At 50.0% G+C, this 21,041-nt stretch overlaps 1 protein-coding gene across 1 annotated transcript in view; it reads right to left on the minus strand.

Annotated features, from left to right (window-relative positions):
* The window catches only part of FSTL1 (follistatin like 1), a 68,856-nt gene continuing 47,815 nt past the window's right edge, over nt 1–21,041 (minus strand). The window contains exons 3-11 of the mRNA XM_075334846.1: nt 20,504–20,608; nt 19,343–19,472; nt 18,069–18,101; nt 17,856–17,986; nt 10,450–10,568; nt 9,427–9,539; nt 7,914–8,024; nt 7,626–7,687; nt 1–980 (exon numbers count right to left, since the gene is read on the minus strand). Of these exons, the coding sequence (XP_075190961.1) occupies nt 936–980; nt 7,626–7,687; nt 7,914–8,024; nt 9,427–9,539; nt 10,450–10,568; nt 17,856–17,986; nt 18,069–18,101; nt 19,343–19,472; nt 20,504–20,608 (849 nt within the window). The 3' untranslated portion in view covers nt 1–935. The remainder of the gene's footprint in view (nt 981–7,625; nt 7,688–7,913; nt 8,025–9,426; nt 9,540–10,449; nt 10,569–17,855; nt 17,987–18,068; nt 18,102–19,342; nt 19,473–20,503; nt 20,609–21,041) is intronic.

The following is a 21,041-nucleotide window of genomic DNA, read 5'->3' on the forward strand; positions in this document are numbered from 1 at the left end:
GATATTTTACTAGTTTTTTATTTGGTTGTTACAGAATAAAAAAATTCCAATATAAAAACAAATATGGGGTGAAGTATATGCAAAAAAAAAAAAAAAGGCAGCGCCTGGCACAGGGAACCGCAGCGGATCCTGCGCAGCGTGGGCACGGCGGCGCAGGCAGTGAAATGCGAGGATTGTCGGCATCTCGGGGCTGAATGATGGGCGGTCACAGAGGACTGTGCCTCACAGTGGGTATCCAGTGACACGGATCACCACGGATGCCGCCATGACAGTGGAGTCCAGATGATGGCGTCCTCCCCGGCGGTGCACGGCCAGGCGCGGGTATATGATTGTACGATGCAGGAAGCGCAGAGCGATACAGGAGCGGTCGTGTGTCACTACGTCTACAAGAACACTAAATATAATAACACGTGAGGGGAAACACAGAAATCATAGCACCTTACAGGGAGGCAGGGGTTAACGGGCACTGGAAGGGGCACAATACTCTGCTCTTTGGCAAACCCTCAGCTCAGTGTATCCAGAATCGCCTGCGCCCACGGCGTCCTGGGTAAGAACGCTGACCAGGCCATGCCCGTGCCCCCCGAACACCGGGCCGTCCCCCGTCACCTCCACACGCCCCTCCTCTGATCTGGTGGATACAGTATTACTATAGGAAGAGGCACGCGGCGGCCGCCATACTGCTGGAGGCGCGGGCATTATGGGCCGCGGGTGAGCTGCCCACATTGTCTGATATCAGGGACGTTGTATGGAAGCTATAGGGACAGTTCGGGCACAGAGGGGTCACACCACAAGACCCCCGCGTTTTCGTCTGTGCCCTACACAAGGTTGATTGTTTATTTCTCATTGATAAAAGCTAAGAAGAGATTCTCCGGCCCGTCCTACAGACTAAGGAATGGAAGCGGCGCGACCGCGGGCGGAGGAACCGGCTCTGCTCCTCACATGTCCTTACTGCTGACCTTACTGGACGCCTCCGCCGTCTCCTGCACCGGAGAAAGAAGATACAGTCAGTATATATATAGAATACACACCTATATACCAAGAGTACACTGCAAAATATATAACAGGAGTGCGCTGCACCGTATATACCTGGAGGAGACCGCACCGTATATACCAGGAGGAGTACACTGCACCGTATATACCAGGAGGAGTACACTGCACCGTATATACCAGGAGGAGTACACTGCACCGTATATACCAGGAGGAGTACACTGCACCGTATATACCAGGAGTGCGCTGCACCGTATATACCTGGAGGAGACCGCACTGTATATACCAGGAGGAGTACACTGCAAAATATATAACAGGAGGAGATCGCACTGTATATACCAGGAGGAGTACACTGCACCGTATATACCAGGAGGAGTACACTGCACCGTATATACCAGGAGTATACTGCACTGTATATACCAGGAGGAGTACACTGCACTGTATATACCAGGAGTGCACTGCCCCGTATATACCAGGAGGAGTACACTGCACCGTATATACCAGGAGGAGTACACTGCACCGTATATACCAGGAGGAGTACACTGCACCGTATATACCAGGAGTATACTGCACTGTATATACCAGGAGGAGTACACTGCACTGTATATACCAGGAGTGCACTGCAAAATATATAACAGGAGTGTGCTGCACCGTATATACCTGGAGGAGACCGCACTGTATATACCAGGAGGAGTACACTGCACCGTATATACCAGGAGGAGTACACTGCACCGTATATACCAGGAGTGGACCGCACTGTATATACCAGGAGGAGTACACTGCAAAATATATAACAGGAGTGGACCGCACTGTATATACCAGGAGGAGTACACTGCACCGTATATACCAGGAGGAGTACACTGCACTGTATATACCAGGAGGAGTACACTGCACCGTATATACCAGGAGGAGTACACTGCACCGTATATACCAGGAGGAGTACACTGCAAAATATATAACAGGAGTGGACCGCACTGTATATACCAGGAGGAGTACACTGCACCGTATATACCAGGAGGAGTACACTGCACCGTATATACCAGGAGGAGTACACTGCACCGTATATACCAGGAGGAGTACACTGCACCGTATATACCAGGAGGAGTACACTGCACCGTATATACCAGGAGGAGTACACTGCACCGTATATACCAGGAGGAGTACACTGCAAAATATATAACAGGAGTGTGCTGCACCGTATATACCTGGAGGAGACCGCACTGTATATACCAGGAGGAGTACACTGCACCGTATATACCAGGAGTGGACCGCACTGTATATACCAGGAGGAGTACACTTCAAAATATATAACAGGAGTGGACCGCACTGTATATACCAGGAGGAGTACACTGCACCGTATGTACCTGGAGGAGACCGCACTGTATATACCAGGAGGAGTACACTGCACTGTATATACCAGGAGGAGTACACTGCACCGTATGTACCTGGAGGAGACCGCACTGTATATACCAGGAGGAGTACACTGCACTGTATATACCAGGAATAACCTGCACCGTATATACCAGGAGTACACTGCACTGTATATACCAGGAGTACACTGCACTGTATATACCAGGAGTGCACTGCCCCGTATATACCAGGAGTACACTGCACCATATATACCAGGAGTACACTGCACTGTATACAACAGGAGTGCACTGCCCCGTATATACCAGGAGGAGTACACTGCACCGTATATACCAGGAGGAGTACACTGCACCGTATATACCAGGAGGAGTACACTGCACCGTATATACCAGGAGGAGTACACTGCACTGTTGTATACAACAGGAGTGCGCTGCACCGTATATACCAGTAGTGGACCACACTGTATATAACAGGAGGAGTACACTGCACTGTATATAACAGGAGGAGACCGCACTGTATATACCAGGAGGAGTACACTGCACCGTATATACCAGGAGGAGTACACTGCACCATATATACCAAGAGTACACTGCACTGTATATACCAGGAGGAGTACACTGCACTGTATATACCAGGAGTGCACTGCAAAATATATAACAGGAGTGTGCTGCACCGTATATACCTGGAGGAGACCGCACTGTATATACCAGGAGGAGTACACTGCACCGTATATACCAGGAGGAGTACACTGCACCGTATATACCAGGAGTGGACCGCACTGTATATACCAGGAGGAGTACACTGCAAAATATATAACAGGAGTGGACCGCACTGTATATACCAGGAGGAGTACACTGCACCGTATATACCAGGAGGAGTACACTGCACTGTATATACCAGGAGGAGTACACTGCACCGTATATACCAGGAGGAGTACACTGCACCGTATATACCAGGAGGAGTACACTGCACCGTATATACCAGGAGGAGTACACTGCAAAATATATAACAGGAGTGGACCGCACTGTATATACCAGGAGGAGTACACTGCACCGTATATACCAGGAGGAGTACACTGCACCGTATATACCAGGAGTGGACCGCACTGTATATACCAGGAGGAGTACACTTCAAAATATATAACAGGAGTGGACCGCACTGTATATACCAGGAGGAGTACACTGCACCGTATGTACCTGGAGGAGACCGCACTGTATATACCAGGAGGAGTACACTGCACTGTATATACCAGGAGGAGTACACTGCACCGTATGTACCTGGAGGAGACCGCACTGTATATACCAGGAGGAGTACACTGCACTGTATATACCAGGAGTAACCTGCACCGTATATACCAGGAGTACACTGCACTGTATATACCAGGAGTACACTGCACTGTATATACCAGGAGTGCACTGCCCCGTATATACCAGGAGTACACTGCACCATATATACCAGGAGTACACTGCACTGTATACAACAGGAGTGCACTGCCCCGTATATACCAGGAGGAGTACACTGCACCGTATATACCAGGAGGAGTACACTGCACCGTATATACCAGGAGGAGTACACTGCACCGTATATACCAGGAGGAGTACACTGCACTGTTGTATACAACAGGAGTGCGCTGCACCGTATATACCAGTAGTGGACCACACTGTATATAACAGGAGGAGTACACTGCACTGTATATAACAGGAGGAGACCGCACTGTATATACCAGGAGGAGTACACTGCACCGTATATACCAGGAGGAGTACACTGCACCGTATATACCAGGAGTACACTGCACCATATATACCAAGAGTACACTGCACTGTATATACCAGGAGGAGTACACTGCACTGTATATACCAGGAGTGCACTGCAAAATATATAACAGGAGTGTGCTGCACCGTATATACCTGGAGGAGACCGCACTGTATATACCAGGAGGAGTACACTGCACCGTATATACCAGGAGGAGTACACTGCACCGTATATACCAGGAGTGGACCGCACTGTATATACCAGGAGGAGTACACTGCAAAATATATAACAGGAGTGGACCGCACTGTATATACCAGGAGGAGTACACTGCACCGTATATACCAGGAGGAGTACACTGCACTGTATATACCAGGAGGAGTACACTGCACCGTATATACCAGGAGGAGTACACTGCACCGTATATACCAGGAGGAGTACACTGCAAAATATATAACAGGAGTGGACCGCACTGTATATACCAGGAGGAGTACACTGCACCGTATATACCAGGAGGAGTACACTGCACCGTATATACCAGGAGGAGTACACTGCACCGTATATACCAGGAGGAGTACACTGCACCGTATATACCAGGAGGAGTACACTGCACCGTATATACCAGGAGGAGTACACTGCAAAATATATAACAGGAGTGTGCTGCACCGTATATACCTGGAGGAGACCGCACTGTATATACCAGGAGGAGTACACTGCACCGTATATACCAGGAGGAGTACACTGCACCGTATATACCAGGAGTGGACCGCACTGTATATACCAGGAGGAGTACACTTCAAAATATATAACAGGAGTGGACCGCACTGTATATACCAGGAGGAGTACACTGCACCGTATGTACCTGGAGGAGACCGCACTGTATATACCAGGAGGAGTACACTGCACTGTATATACCAGGAGGAGTACACTGCACCGTATGTACCTGGAGGAGACCGCACTGTATATACCAGGAGGAGTACACTGCACTGTATATACCAGGAGTAACCTGCACCGTATATACCAGGAGTACACTGCACTGTATATACCAGGAGTACACTGCACTGTATATACCAGGAGTGCACTGCCCCGTATATACCAGGAGTACACTGCACCATATATACCAGGAGTACACTGCACTGTATACAACAGGAGTGCACTGCCCCGTATATACCAGGAGGAGTACACTGCACCGTATATACCAGGAGGAGTACACTGCACCGTATATACCAGGAGGAGTACACTGCACCGTATATACCAGGAGGAGTACACTGCACCGTATATACCAGGAGGAGTACACTGCACTGTTGTATACAACAGGAGTGCGCTGCACCGTATATACCAGTAGTGGACCACACTGTATATAACAGGAGGAGTACACTGCACTGTATATAACAGGAGGAGACCGCACTGTATATACCAGGAGGAGTACACTGCACCGTATATACCAGGAGGAGTACACTGCACCGTATATACCAGGAGTACACTGCACCATATATACCAAGAGTACACTGCAAAGTATATAACAGGAGTACACTGCCCCGTATATACCAGGAGGAGTACACTGCACTGTATACAACAGGAGTGCGCTGCACCGTATATACCAGGAATACACTGTACCGTATATATACCAGGAGTACACTGTACCGTATATACCAGGAGTACACTGCACCGTATATACCAGGAGTACACTGCACCGTATATACCAGGAGTACACTGCACCGTATATACCAGGAGTACACTGCACCGTATATACCAGGAGTACACTGCACCGTATATACCAGGAGTACACTGCACCGTATATACCAGGAGTACACTGTACCGTATATACCAGGAGTACACTGCACCGTATATACCAGGAGTACACTGTACCGTATATATACCAGGAGTACACTGCACCGTATATACCAGGAGTACACTGCACCGTATATACCAGGAGTACACTGTACCGTATATACCAGGAGTACACTGTACCGTATATACCAGGAGTACACTGCACCGTATATACCAGGAGTACACTGTACCGTATATACCAGGAGTACACTGCACCGTATATACCAGGAGAATGCTCTCTAATGATTGTGCACCCTCTATTGTCACTGTACATCCGCTATACTAACTGTACGCTCCCCCTCTACTAACTGTACAGTTGTTTTCACTTTACTATTTTTTGGGGAGAGTTAATGTTAGACGTTCAGACTCATACACCATTGTTTTAATGTTTTTTTCCCGAGGCAGGATAGGTGATAACTTGCTGATCACTGGGGGTTTGATGACTGCCCCCCCCCGGTCCACTCTGAGAACTGGGCCACATAATACCTTCCTGGGAGGATTACTCCCCAAAACATGGCGGCACCCCTCCATTCAATGTCAATAGAACTAATAGAGAATACAAGTAAAGTAGCAGTCCCATAGACAATGAATAGAGGCAGAACGGCCATTCTTTTTTCAATCAGGGCAGTGTGAGGCCTTGTTTTCGGGATTAGTGAGGGTCTCGGGACCCCATGATCAGAGCTTTCTACGCTCCTAACGTTTAATGTTGGGCATTCGCTTATTAATCATGAAATGGTTCCTCCTCTTAGATTTCATAGTCCTGGATTCAGTGATCGGAGGTTCCGGTCACCTCCATTTTTTTTGTCTTTTCTTTGACACTCTTGTCTTTGTCTACACAGAGTGGACTCAGGACTGTTCATCACCTTCTTATTGTGAAAGTAACTAAACAGCCCTAATGGCCGACCATCGAGATATCAGTGAATGTGAGGAGCTGGAATCCACAGGGCCTCGTCTCCCAGAGCTGTCCATAGCAACCAATCACAGCGCAGCTTTCACTTCTCATGAGAAGTTTAAGAAATAAAAGCTTAGCTCTGATTGGTAGCTACCTGTTATACTGTGATAGCAACCAATCAGAGCTCAGCTTTCATTTCTCCAGAGCTGTCTGACCGTCAATTGTGATGAATGAGGCGCCCAAAAAACGGGCCCAATAAACACGACTGAAGGGATAAATGGAGGGGACAGGGTGCGAGGAGGAGGGGACGGGGTGCGAGGAGGAGGGGACGGGGTGCGAGGAGGAGGGGACGGGGTGCGAGGAGGAGGGGACGGGGTGCGAGGAGGAGGGGACGGGGTGCGAGGAGGGGACAGGGTGCATGGAAGGGAGACGGGATGTGCTGAGGGGACGGGGTGGGCTGAGGGGACGGGGGGGTGCCGAGGGGACGGGGGGGTGCCGAGGGGACGGGGGGGGTGCCGAGGGGGACGGGGGGGTGCCGAGGGGGACGGGGGGTGCCGAGGGGGACGGGGGGTGCCGAGGGGGACGGGGGGTGCCGAGGGGACGGGGTGTACCAAGGGGACGGGGTGTACCAAGGGGACGGGGGGTGCCGAGGGGACGGGGTGTGCCGAGGGGACGGGGTGGGCTGAGGAGACGGGGGGGTGCCGAGGGGACGGGGGGTGCTGCATATGAGCTGTGGGGCTGGGTATACATGTATATGTCCTTCGCAGAGGCTACATTGCTGTGCAGCTTGCCTGCGTACCTGATGCTTCCTCAGCTCGTCCACGTATCGGCTCACGTCTCCCTCGTTTTGTCCGTCTTTACCTGGAAACAGACAGTGGTTATGAGCAGAGCTGCGGCTGCTGAGGATCTGGTGAGCGCAGGGCGCTAATGTGGAGTCATTATACAAATACCAGCACCTCGTACTAAACCGCCACATGGTGCACAGCACTGCGCTTATCACACATGGCCATGACAGTCAATGGGCGTCATTACACGGACGAGATTCACAGAAATGTACCATAACTTCACTGCGTTCCATGCCGCTTACCGTCACATGACATGGCGGTGCACACCCAGTTTCCACAGGCGCAGACACAGCGGTTACACTGGACTTGTGTCTCAGCTCCATCCTCGTACGTCTCATCCTCCAGGGCACACTCTGCAGACGGGAAAATGAGATAATATACCACAGTCACAGGGAGGATATACCACACAGTCACAGGGAGGATATACCACACAGTCACAGGGAGGATATACCACACAGTCACAGGGAGGATAGACCAGTCGCAGGGAGGATAGACCACAGTCGCAGGGAGGATAGACCACAGTCGCAGGGAGGATAGACCACAGTCGCAGGGAGGATAGACCACAGTCACGGGGAGGATATACCACAGTCACGGGGAGGATATACCACAGTCACGGGGAGGATATACCACAGTCACGGGGAGGATATACCACAGTCACGGGGAGGATATACCACACAGTCACAGGGAGGATATACCACACAGTCACAGGGAGGATATACCACACAGTCACAGGGAGGATATACCACACAGTCACAGGGAGGATATACCACACAGTCACAGGGAGGATATACCACAGTCACAGGGAGGATATACCACAGTCACAGGGAGGATATACCACACAGTCACAGGGAGGATATACCACACAGTCACAGGGAGGATATACCACAGTCACAGGGAGGATATACCACACAGTCACAGGGAGGATATACCACACAGTCACAGGGAGGATATACCACACAGTCACAGGGAGGATATACCACAGTCACAGGGAGGATATACCACAGTCACAGGGAGGATATACCACAGTCACAGGGAGGATATACCACAGTCACAGGGAGGATATACCACAGTCACAGGGAGGATATACCACAGTCACAGGGAGAATATACCACAGTCACAGGGAGAATATACCACAGTCACAGGGAGAATATACCACAGTCACAGGGAGAATATACCACAGTCACAGGGAGAATATACCACAGTCACAGGGCGGATATACCACAGTCACAGGGAGGATATACCACAGTCACAGGGAGGATATACCACAGTCACAGGGAGGATATACCACAGTCACAGGGAGGATATACCACAGTCACAGGGAGGATATACCACAGTCACAGGGAGGATATACCACAGTCACAGGGAGGATATACCACAGTCACAGGGAGGATATACCACAGTCACAGGGAGAATATACCACAGTCACAGGGAGAATATACCACAGTCACAGGGAGAATATATCACAGTCACAGGGAGAATATACCACAGTCACAGGGAGAATATACCACAGTCACAGGGCGGATATACCACAGTCACAGGGCGGATATACCACAGTCACAGGGAGGATATACCACAGTCACAGGGAGAATATATCACAGTCACAGGGAGAATATACCACAGTCACAGGGAGAATATACCACAGTCACAGGGAGGATATACCACAGTCACAGGGAGGATATACCACAGTCGCAGGGAGGATATACCCCAGTCAGCATATACCGCACTTGCAGAGACAATATTTGAGGTTCCACTTACTTTTCTCTGGGGGGTTGAATGTGGGATTCAGACACTTCAGGAACTCATTAAAGCTGAGTTTCCAGTCTGCGTTCTCGTCGGACAGCTCGATCAGCGCCTCCACACACAGACCCCTGAGCACAAAGCAGAGAGGCTAGTGCGTATGATGTCATATTGTATTATAATACGGTGCAGCGGGCGGTCCTGCGGCAGGACGGTGACATAATACGGTGCAGCGAGCGGTCCTACGGCAGGACGGTGACATAATACGGTGCAGCGAGCGGTCCTGCGGCAGGACGGTGACATAATACGGTGCAGCGAGCGGTCCTGCGGCAGGGCAGTGACATAATATGGTGCGGCGGGCGGTCCTGCGGCAGGACGGTGACATAATACGGCACAGCGGGCGGTCCTGCGGCAGGATAGTGACATAGTACGGCACAGCGGGTGGTCCTGCGGCAGGGTGGTGACATAATACGGTGCAGCGGGCGGTGCTGCGGCAGGGCAGTGACATAATACGCGGCGGGCGGTCCTCCGGCAGGGCAGTGACATAATACGCGGCGGGCGGTCCTCCGGCAGGGCAGTGACATAATACGCGGCGGGCGGTCCTGCGGCAGGGCAGTGACATAATACGGTGCAGCGGGCGGTCGTGCGGCAGGGCGGTGAGATAATACGGCACAGCGGGCGGTCCTGCGGCAGGGCGGTGAGATAATACGGCACAGCGGGCGGTCCTGCGGCAGGGCGGTGAGATAATACGGCACAGCGGGCGGTCCTGCGGCAGGGCGGTGAGATAATACGGCACAGCGGGCGGTCCTGCGGCAGGGCGGTGAGATAATACGGCACAGCGGGCGGTCCTGCGGCAGGGCGGTGAGATAATACGGCACAGCGGGCGGTCCTGCGGCAGGGCGGTGAGATAATACGGCACAGCGGGCGGTCCTGCGGCAGGGCGGTGAGATAATACGGCACAGCGGGCGGTCCTGCGGCAGGGCGGTGAGATAATACGGCACAGCGGGCGGTCCTGCGGCATACAAAATACGAGGGTCTTACTTGAGGATCTTGTTGGTCTCCTGGTCCACGTAGGTGGTGATGTTAATGGCCGTTTGGTTCTGCTCCAAGAATTTCAGGAACTCGGAGGAGTCCAGGCGGGAATCACCATCGTCGTAGCTCTGACAGCAGAAAACATTCAGGGTACAAATTTACATTTACAAATGGAATATTCCTTTAATCCCTCAACTCAAGGAACAATGAGATCCTGAGAAAATGATCCGAAATGTCAAAACCTGTCGCCCAATCTCCGCAGAGTGACACCACCACCCGGAGGTAGCATAGCCGGGTACGGGCCAGCTCTCAGGACCGTTACTAGGTTTTCAGGAAACGGTGATGGATTTTTTTTTTCCTCACTAAAAACAGTCTTTTCTGATCAGTATTTAACCCTTTCGCAGCCAGAATCTTCATTCAGTGTCATGGCGACCTTGTGTGAGGCGATGGGAATCTGCACTCCTGTAGAGATGGTCGGCCATTACTCCCTGTTGTGGCTCGCGCCTCCCGCCTGACATCGATTCATTGCAATGGACAACTGTAGATGAAATCCTTCTGTGCTGGATACAAGGCACTGCCAGAGACTAGATAGGCAGGACCACACCACTGACAGCAGCAGACTCACGGGGAGCACACAGCTAGCATTGGGGATCCCTTGTGTTAGCAGAAGGGAATTCTACTGACTAGTGATATCGTGACTGTGATGTGGCATTGCTGAAGCCTAGATAGGCAGGATTACATCACAGTCAATACCAGAGAAAAGAGTTAAAAAAAATGTAGCTCGATAAATGAGCAATTACAGACTGATCAATTTACAGTGGAAACATGAGGCTCCTGTTACCAAAGGAAGGGAGTTACAATGATTGAAGGGCAGAGCATGATACTGCTGGAGCCAAGATAGGCAGGAATGTGTCATTAACAATAGTAGGGGAAATGGTGCATATACAATGCCATACGCTAGAGATCTACTTACAGGTGAAATAAGGTCGTAACAGAATGACCCACCTGCCGTACTGCTGGAGACCGGACAGGCAAGATTAGTACATTAGCGAGTATACATATGCTGCTATCAGAGGGACTATCCTCCTATCATTTCAGAGTCGCGACAATGATTAAAAGCTATAACACAACAATATCTAAACATACTGCGTATATTCATTGGAAAGAAAATTTGTCCTGGCAGCACAATGGCTCAGTGGTTAGCACTGTATTGTATATAGGGCAGCATGGTGGCTCAGTGGTTAGCACTGTATTATATATAGGGCAGCATGGTGGCTCAGGAGTTAGCACTGTGTGTTGGCTTAGTGGTTAGGACTGTACTTTATATTGGGAAACACGGTGGCTCAATGGTTAGCACTGTACCATATATAGGGAAACACAGTGGTTCAGTGGTTAGCACTGTACTTTATATAGGGAAACACAGTGGCTCAGTGGGCAGCACTGTACTATATATAGGGCAGCACAGTGGCTCAGTGGTTAGCACTGCACCATATATAGGGCAGCACAGTGGCTCAGTGGTGAGCACTGTACTATATATAGGGCAGCACAGTGGCTCAGTGGTGAGCACTGTACTATATATAGGGCAGCACAGTGGCTCAGTGGTGAGCACTACTATATATAGGGCAGCACAGTGGCTCAGTGGTGAACACTATCATATAGGATAGCACAGTGGCTCAGTGGTTAGCACTGTACTATATATAGGGCAGCACAGTGGCTCAGTGGTGAGCACTGTACTATATATAGGGCAGCACAGTGGCTCAGTGGTGAGCACTGTACTATATATAGGGAAGCACAGTGGCTCAGTGGTGAGCACTGTACTATATATAGGGCAGCACAGTGGCTCAGTGGTTAGAACAGTACTATATATAGGGCAGCACGGTGGCTCAGTGTTTAGCACTGTACTATATATAGGGCAGCAGAGTGGCTCAGTGGTTAGCACTGTACTATATATAGGGCAGCACGGTGGCTCAGTGTTTAGCACTGTACTATATATAGGGCAGCAGAGTGGCTCAGTGGTTAGCATTGTACTATATATAGGGCAGCACGGTGGCTCAGTGTTTAGCACTGTACTATATATAGGGCAGCAGAGTGGCTCAGTGGTTAGAACTGTACTATATATAGGGCAGCACAGTGGCTCAGTGGTTAGAACTGTACTATATATAGGGCAGCACAGTGGCTCAGTGTTTAGCACTATACTATATATAGGGCAGCACAGTGGCTCAGTGGTGAGCTCTGTACCATATATAGGTCAGCACAGTGGCTCCGTGGTTAGCACTGTACTATATATAGGGCAGCACAGTGGCTCAGTGGTTAGCATTGTACTATATATAGGGCAGCACAGTGGCTCAGTGGTGAGCACTGTACTATATATAGGGCAGCACAGTGGCTCAGTGGTTAGCATTGCTGCTTTGCAGACCTAGGATCCTGGATTCAACCAGTAAGGACAACCTCTGCAGAAGTTTGTATGTTCTCCCCGTGTTTCCTCCGGGGGCTTCGGTTTCCTCCCACACTATGAAGGCATAGTGATGGGAAACTAGATTGTGAGCCCTGATGGGGACAGTGATGATCACGGCTGTTAAGCTGTGGAATTAATAGCGCTATATGAGTGAGGAAAATAAAAAATAAAACCCATCGAAAGATCCATCAGCAAAAGAAAAATATCATTACAATATTAAAACCAGTACATGATAAAAAAAACAGGTTCTGGAAGAGCGTTCTGCTCATTGGAAATGTAACTCCAAGGTTCTCTGTCAGATGTATTGGTAATATAACAATCATTCTTATTAATAAACTGAGAAATCTTCAGTAGTGACAGACACTAGATAGGCAGCCCTGACACGAGCATAGGAAATGCTGAGCTTAGATGGCTGAATACAAGATCTATGGCAGTGCTGCTGGAGACTAGATAGGCAGCCCTGACACGAGCATAGGAAATGCTGAGCTTAGATGGCTGAATACAAGATCTATAGCAGTGCTGCTGGAGACTAGATAGGCAGCCCTGACACGAGCATAGGAAATGCTGAGTATAGATGGCTGAATACAAGATCTATAGCAGTGCTGCTGGAGACTAGATAGGCAGCCCTGACACGAGCTTAGGAAATGATGAGTATAGATGACTGAATACAAGATCTATAGCAGTGCTGCTGGAGACTAGATAGGCAGCCCTGACACAAGTATAGGAAATGATGAGTATAGATGGCTGAATACAAGATCTATGGCAGTGCTGCTGGAGACTAGATAGGCAGCCCTGACACAAGTATAGGAAATGATGAGTATAGATGGCTGAATACAAGATCTATAGCAGTGCTGCTGGAGACTAGATAGGCAGCCCTGACACGAGTATAGGAAATGATGAGTATAGATGGCTGAATACAAGATCTATAGCAGTGCTGCTGGAGACTAGATAGGCAGCCCTGACACGAGTATAGGAAATGATGAGTATAGATGGCTGAATACAAGATCTATGGCAGTGCTGCTGGAGACTAGATAGGCAGCCCTGACACGAGCATAGGAAATGATGAGTATAGATGGCTGAATACAAGATCTATAGCAGTGCTGCTGGAGACTAGATAGGCAGCCCTGACACGAGCATAGGAAATGATGAGTATAGATGGCTGAATACAAGATCTATAGCAGTGCTGCTGGAGACTAGATAGGCAGCCCTGACACGAGCATAGGAAATGATGAGTATAGATGGCTGAATACAAGATCTATGGCAGTGCTGCTGCAGACTAGATAGGCAGCCCTGACACGAGTATAGGAAATGATGAGCTTAGATGACTGAATACAAGATCTATAGCAGTGCTTCTGCAGACTAGATAGGCAGCCCTGACACGAGTATAGGAAATGATGAATATAGATGGCTGAATACAAGATCTATAGCAGTGCTGCTGGAGACTAGATAGGCAGCCCTGACACGAGTATAGGAAATGATGAGTATAGATGGCTGAATACAAGATCTATGGCAGTGCTGCTGGAGACTAGATAGGCAGCCCTGACACGAGTATAGGAAATGATGAGCTTAGATGGCTGAATACAAGATCTATAGCAGTGCTGCTGGAGACTAGATAGGCAGCCCTGACACGAGCATAGGAAATGATGAGCTTAGATGGCTGAATACAAGATCTATAGTAGTGCTGCTGGAGACTAGATAGGCAGCCCTGACACGAGTATAGGAAATGCTGAGCTTAGATGGCTGAATACAAGATCTATAGTAGTGCTGCTGGAGACTAGATAGGCAGCCCTGACACGAGCATAGGAAATGATGAGTATAGATGACTGAATACAAGATCTATAGCAGTGCTGCTGGAGACTAGATAGGCAGCCCTGACACGAGTATAGGAAATGCTGAGCTTAGATGGCTGAATACAAGATCTATAGTAGTGCTGCTGGAGACTAGATAGGCAGCCCTGACACGAGTATAGGAAATGATGAGTATAGATGGCTGAATACAAGATCTATGGCAGTGCTGCTGGAGACTAGATAGGCAGCCCTGACACGAGCATAGGAAATGATGAGTATAGATGGCTGAATACAAGATCTATAGAAGTGCTGCTGGAGACTAGATAGGCATCACTGGATCATTTCCAGGTTGACGAATGCACAAGTGGATTGAGATAAATGTCAGATATACTGCACTGTCGGATACTAGATAGGCAAGATTACAGCACTGAAAATAGCAAACACAAACAGTTTCGGGTGTGGTGTAGGGATGATAGTGTATGCAGCTCCCTGCAGGGCAATGCGCTGCTCATGTTGGTGTGCACAGTCTATAGGATGTGGCGGAAGGAGGATAGTGTACGCAGCTCCCTGCAGAGCAATGTGCTGCTCATGTTGGTGTGCACAGTCTATAGGATGTGGCGGAGGGAGGATAGTGTACGCAGCTCCCTGCAGAGCAATGTGCTGCTCATGTTGGTGTGCACAGTCTATAGGATGTGGCGGAGGGAGGATAGTGTACGCAGCTCCCTGCAGAGCAATGTGCTGCTCATGTTGGTGTGCGCAGTCTATAGGATGTGGTGGAGAGATGATGGTGTACGCTGCTCATGTTGGTGTGCATAGTCTATAGGATGTGGTGGAGAGATGATGGTGTACGCTGCTCATGTTGGTGTGCATAGTCTATAGGATGTGGTGGAGAGATGATGGTGTACGCTGCTCATGTTGGTGTGCATAGTCTATAGGCTGTGGTGGAGGGATGATGGTGTACGCTGCTCATGTTGGTGTGCACAGTCTATAGGATGTGGTGGAGGGATGATGGTGTACGCTGCTCATGTTGGTGTGCATAGTCTATAGGATGTGGTGGAGAGATGATGGTGTACGCTGCTCATGTTGGTGTGCATAGTCTATAGGATGTGGTGGAGAGATGATGGTGTACGCTGCTCATGTTGGTGTGCACAGTCTATAGGATGTGGTGGAGGGATGATGGTGTACGCTGCTCATGTTGGTGTGCATAGTCTATAGGATGTGGTGGAGAGATGGTGTACGCTGCTCATGTTGGTGTGCACAGTCTATAGGATGTGGTGGAGGGATGATGGTGTACGCTGCTCATGTTGGTGTGCACAGTCTATAGGATGTGGTGGAGGGATGATGGTGTACGCTGCTCATGTTGGTGTGCATAGTCTATAGGATGTGGTGGAGGGATGATGGTGTACGCTGCTCATGTTGGTGTGCATAGTCTATAGGATGTGGTGGAGGGATGATGGTGTACGCTGCTCATGTTGGTGTGCATAGTCTATAGGATGTGGTGGAGGGATGATGGTGTACGCTGCTCATGTTGGTGTGCACAGTCTATAGGATGTGGTGGAGGGATGATGGTGTACGCTGCTCATGTTGGTGTGCACAGTCTATAGGATGTGGCGGAGGGAGGATAGTGTACGCAGCTCCCTGCAGAGCAATGTGCTGCTCATGTTGGTGTGCACAGTCTATAGGATGTGGTGGAGGGATGATGGTGTACGCTGCTCATGTTGGTGTACATAGTCTACAGGATGTGGTGGAGGGATGATGGTGTACGCTGCTCATGTTGGTGTGCACAGTCTATAGGATGTGGCGGAGGGAGGATAGTGTACGCAGCTCCCTGCAGAGCAATGTGCTGCTCATGTTGGTGTGCACAGTCTATAGGATGTGGTGGAGGGATGATGGTGTACGCTGCTCATGTTGGTGTGCACAGTCTATAGGATGTGGTGGAGGGATGATGGTGTACGCTGCTCATGTTGGTGTGCATAGTCTATAGGATGTGGTGGAGGGATGATGGTGTACGCTGCTCATGTTGGTGTGCATAGTCTATAGGATGTGGTGGAGGGATGATGGTGTACGCTGCTCATGTTGGGGTGCACAGTCTATAGGATGTGGTGGAGGGATGATGGTGTACGCTGCTCATGTTGGTGTGCATAGTCTATAGGATGTGGTGGAGGGATGATGGTGTACGCTGCTCATGTTGGTGTGCATAGTCTATAGGATGTGGTGGAGGGATGATGGTGTACGCTGCTCATGTTGGGGTGCACAGTCTATAGGATGTGGTGGAGGCATGATGGTGTACGCTGCTCATGTTGGTGTACATAGTCTACAGGATGTGGTGGAGGGATGATGGTGTACGCTGCTCATGTTGGTGTGCACAGTCTATAGGATGTGGCGGAGGGAGGATAGTGTACGCAGCTCCCTGCAGAGCAATGTGCTGCTCATGTTGGTGTGCATAGTCTATAGGATGTGGTGGAGGGATGATGGTGTACGCTGCTCATGTTGGTGTGCACAGTCTATAGGATGTGGTGGAGGGATGATGGTGTACGCTGCTCATGTTGGTATGCATAGTCTATAGGATGTGGTGGAGGGATGATGGTGTACGCTGCTCATGTTGGTGTGCATAGTCTATAGGATGTGGTGGAGGGATGATGGTGTACGCTGCTCATGTTGGGGTGCACAGTCTATAGGATGTGGTGGAGGGATGATGGTGTACGCTGCTCATGTTGGTGTACATAGTCTACAGGATGTGGTGGAGGGATGATGGTGTACGCTGCTCATGTTGGTGTGCACAGTCTATAGGATGTGGCGGAGGGAGGATAGTGTACGCAGCTCCCTGCAGAGCAATGTGCTGCTCATGTTGGTGTGCATAGTCTATAGGATGTGGTGGAGGGATGATGGTGTACGCTGCTCATGTTGGTGTGCACAGTCTATAGGATGTGGTGGAGGGATGATGGTGTACGCTGCTCATGTTGGTGTGCACAGTCTATAGGATGTGGCGGAGGGATGATGGTGTACGCTGCTCATGTTGGGGTGCACAGTCTATAGGATGTGGTGGAGGGATGATGGTGTACGCTGCTCATGTTGGTGTGCACAGTCTATAGGATGTGGTGGAGGGATGATGGTGTACGCTGCTCATGTTGGTGTGCACAGTCTATAGGATGTGGCGGCCATGCTGTCCTCACCTTGAAGTATTTGTCCAGGATGTCGCTGTAGTTGTTGCCCTTGGAGAACCATCCGTCGGGGATGATCTCGGCCTGAAGCCACTGGATGACGCGTCTCCGCAGCTCATCGCGATCAGACTGGTAACACACCACTGAGGGACAGATAATGGGGAGTGAATAACAGGTGATCCCGCGGAGGGAGGACGCTGGCGTAATAAGGCGGAGGAGCCATACCTGGGCTGGCGGCCGGAGAGTCAGACGTCTTCTCTGCTCGAGGGAAGAAAGACGGGACATTTATAAGAGCGGTAATCGCCGCAGAGTATAGCGCTACAGCCCATAGTGTACATAATACATACTATACACGCGGAGCATAATACATACTATACACGCGGAGCATAATACATACTGTAACGCTACAGCCCATAGTATACATAATACATACTATACACGCGGAGCATAATACATACTGTAACGCTACAGCCCATAGTATACATAATACATACTATACACGCGGAGCATAATACATACTGTAACGCTACAGCCCATAGTATACATAACACATACTATACACGCAGAGCATAATACATACTGTAACGCTACAGCCCATAGTATACATAATACACACTATACACGCGGAGCATAATACATACTGTAACGCTACAGCCCATAGTATACATAACACATACTATACACGCGGAGCATAATACATACTGTAACGCTACAGCCCATAGTATACATAACACATACTATACACGCAGAGCATAATACATACTGTAACGCTACAGCCCATAGTATACATAATACACACTATACACGCGGAGCATAATACATACTGTAACGCTACAGCCCATAGTATACATAATACATACTATACACGCGGAGCATAATACATACTGTAACGCTACAGCCCATAGTATACATAACACATACTATACACGCGGAGCATAATACATACTGTAACGCTACAGCCCATAGTATACATAATACATACTATACACGCAGAGCATAATACATACTGTAACGCTACAGCCCATAGTATACATAATACATACTATACACGCAGAGCATAATACATACTGTAACGCTACAGCCCATAGTATACATAATACATACTATACACGCGGAGCATAATACATACTATACACGCGGAGCATAATACATACTATACACGCGGAGCATAATACATACTATACACGCGGAGCATAATACATACTATACATGAGGAGCATAATACATACTATACATGCGGAGCATAATACATACTATACACGCGGAGCATAATACATACTATACATGCGGAGCATAATACATACTATACACGCGGAGCATAATACACACTATACATGCGGAGCATAACACATACTATACATGCAGAGCATAACACATACTATACACGCGGAGCATAATAACAGTATCTGCCCGTGTGATAACGGCCCAGATACAATATTATCCCATTATAATAGCTCCACACAATGTGGGGCTGTAATAACAGTATTACACTATTGTACCTTTGCAGTGGCCATCATAGTCCACCTGTATCTTGGACCCGGTCAGGCAGGCGTCGCGGTGCAGCTCGCAGTGGTTCAGGTACGTCTTCCCATTGCTGCCGCAAACTGGTCTCTTGTGGGACTTGCATTTCTAGAGATGAACCAAAAACATCCATGTCCCGGACCCAGGAGATCATCCATGTGCCGGACCCAGGAGATCATCCATGTGCCGGACCCAGGAGATCATCCATGTGCCGGACCCAGGAGATCATCCATGTGCCGGACCCAGGAGATCATCCATGTGCCGGACCCAGGAGATCATCCATGTGCCGGACCCAGGAGATCATCCATGTGCCGGACCCAGGAGATCATCCATGTGCCGGACCCAGGAGATCACCCATGTGCCGGACCCAGGAGATCATCCATGTGCCGGACCCAGGAGATCATCCATGTCCCGGACCCAGGAGATCATCCATGTCCCGGACCCAGGAGATCATCCATGTGCCGGACCCAGGAGATCATCCATGTGCCGGACCCAGGAGATCATCCATGTACCGGACCCAGGAGATCATCCATGTGCCGGACCCAGGAGATCATCCATGTGCCGGACCCAGGAGATCATCCATGTCCCGGACCCAGGTGATCATCCATGTCCTGGACCCAGGAGATCATCCATGTGCCGGACCCAGGAGATCATCCATGTCCTGGACCCAGGAGATCATCCATGTCCTGGACCCAGGAGATCACCCATGTGCCGGACCCAGGAGATCACCCATGTCCCGGACCCAGGAGATCATCCATGTCCCGGACCCAGGAGATCATCCATGTACCGGACCCAGGAGATCATCCATGTGCCGGACCCAGGAGATCATCCATGTACCGGACCCAGGTGATCATCCATGTACCGGACCCAGGAGATCATCCATGTCCCGGACCCAGGAGATCACCCATGTCCCGGACCCAGGAGATCATCCATGTCCTGGACCCAGGAGATCATCCATGTCCTGGACCCAGGAGATCATCCATGTCCTGGACCCAGGAGATCATCCATGTGCCGGACCCAGGAGATCACCCATGTCCCGGACCCAGGAGATCATCCATGTACCGGACCCAGGAGATCATCCATGTCCCGGACCCAGGAGATCATCCATGTAGTCTATGTATCCCACGCGGCGTCCTTACCTCTATGCACAGGCAGGTGGGCTCGCCCTTCTCGGTCACCGCGCACTCCCGCCCGGCCCCGCAGAACACATTGGCGCACACCTTGGATTTACTTTTTGCTTCTTCCTGTTTCAAAGAGAAAAGTATAAAAAAAAATGAGACAAACGCTGAAATCTTCCTGTGAGGCGTCTGCGGCTGCGCGTGGCCGGGAGGCTGCAGTCCCCGGAGCTGCCACTATGTGGCAGTATTGACCATCCATGTGCGGTGGAGGGGGACGGTGCGACCCTCACTGACTGCTTCCAACAAGCAGAAGAATTTACGCCATTTTCCCAGTCCTAACATTGTCTCATTTGTGATCATTTCCAGGCTCTTCTCACAGGAGATACAATGTATCCAATGTACGCAAACAGCGGCCCAGATCCCGCCTGCACCTGCACCACCAGAAGACCGAGCAGCAGAGACCCCCGCAGCACAGCCCACCACAGTACAGCCCACCGCAGCACAGCTCCCCCGCAGCAGAGCCCCCCGCAGCAGAGCCCACCACAGCCCCCCGCAGAAC

This window comes from Anomaloglossus baeobatrachus, chromosome 2 (assembly GCF_048569485.1).
Source record: "Anomaloglossus baeobatrachus isolate aAnoBae1 chromosome 2, aAnoBae1.hap1, whole genome shotgun sequence".
In the NCBI taxonomy this organism is placed as follows: domain Eukaryota; kingdom Metazoa; phylum Chordata; class Amphibia; order Anura; family Aromobatidae; genus Anomaloglossus; species Anomaloglossus baeobatrachus.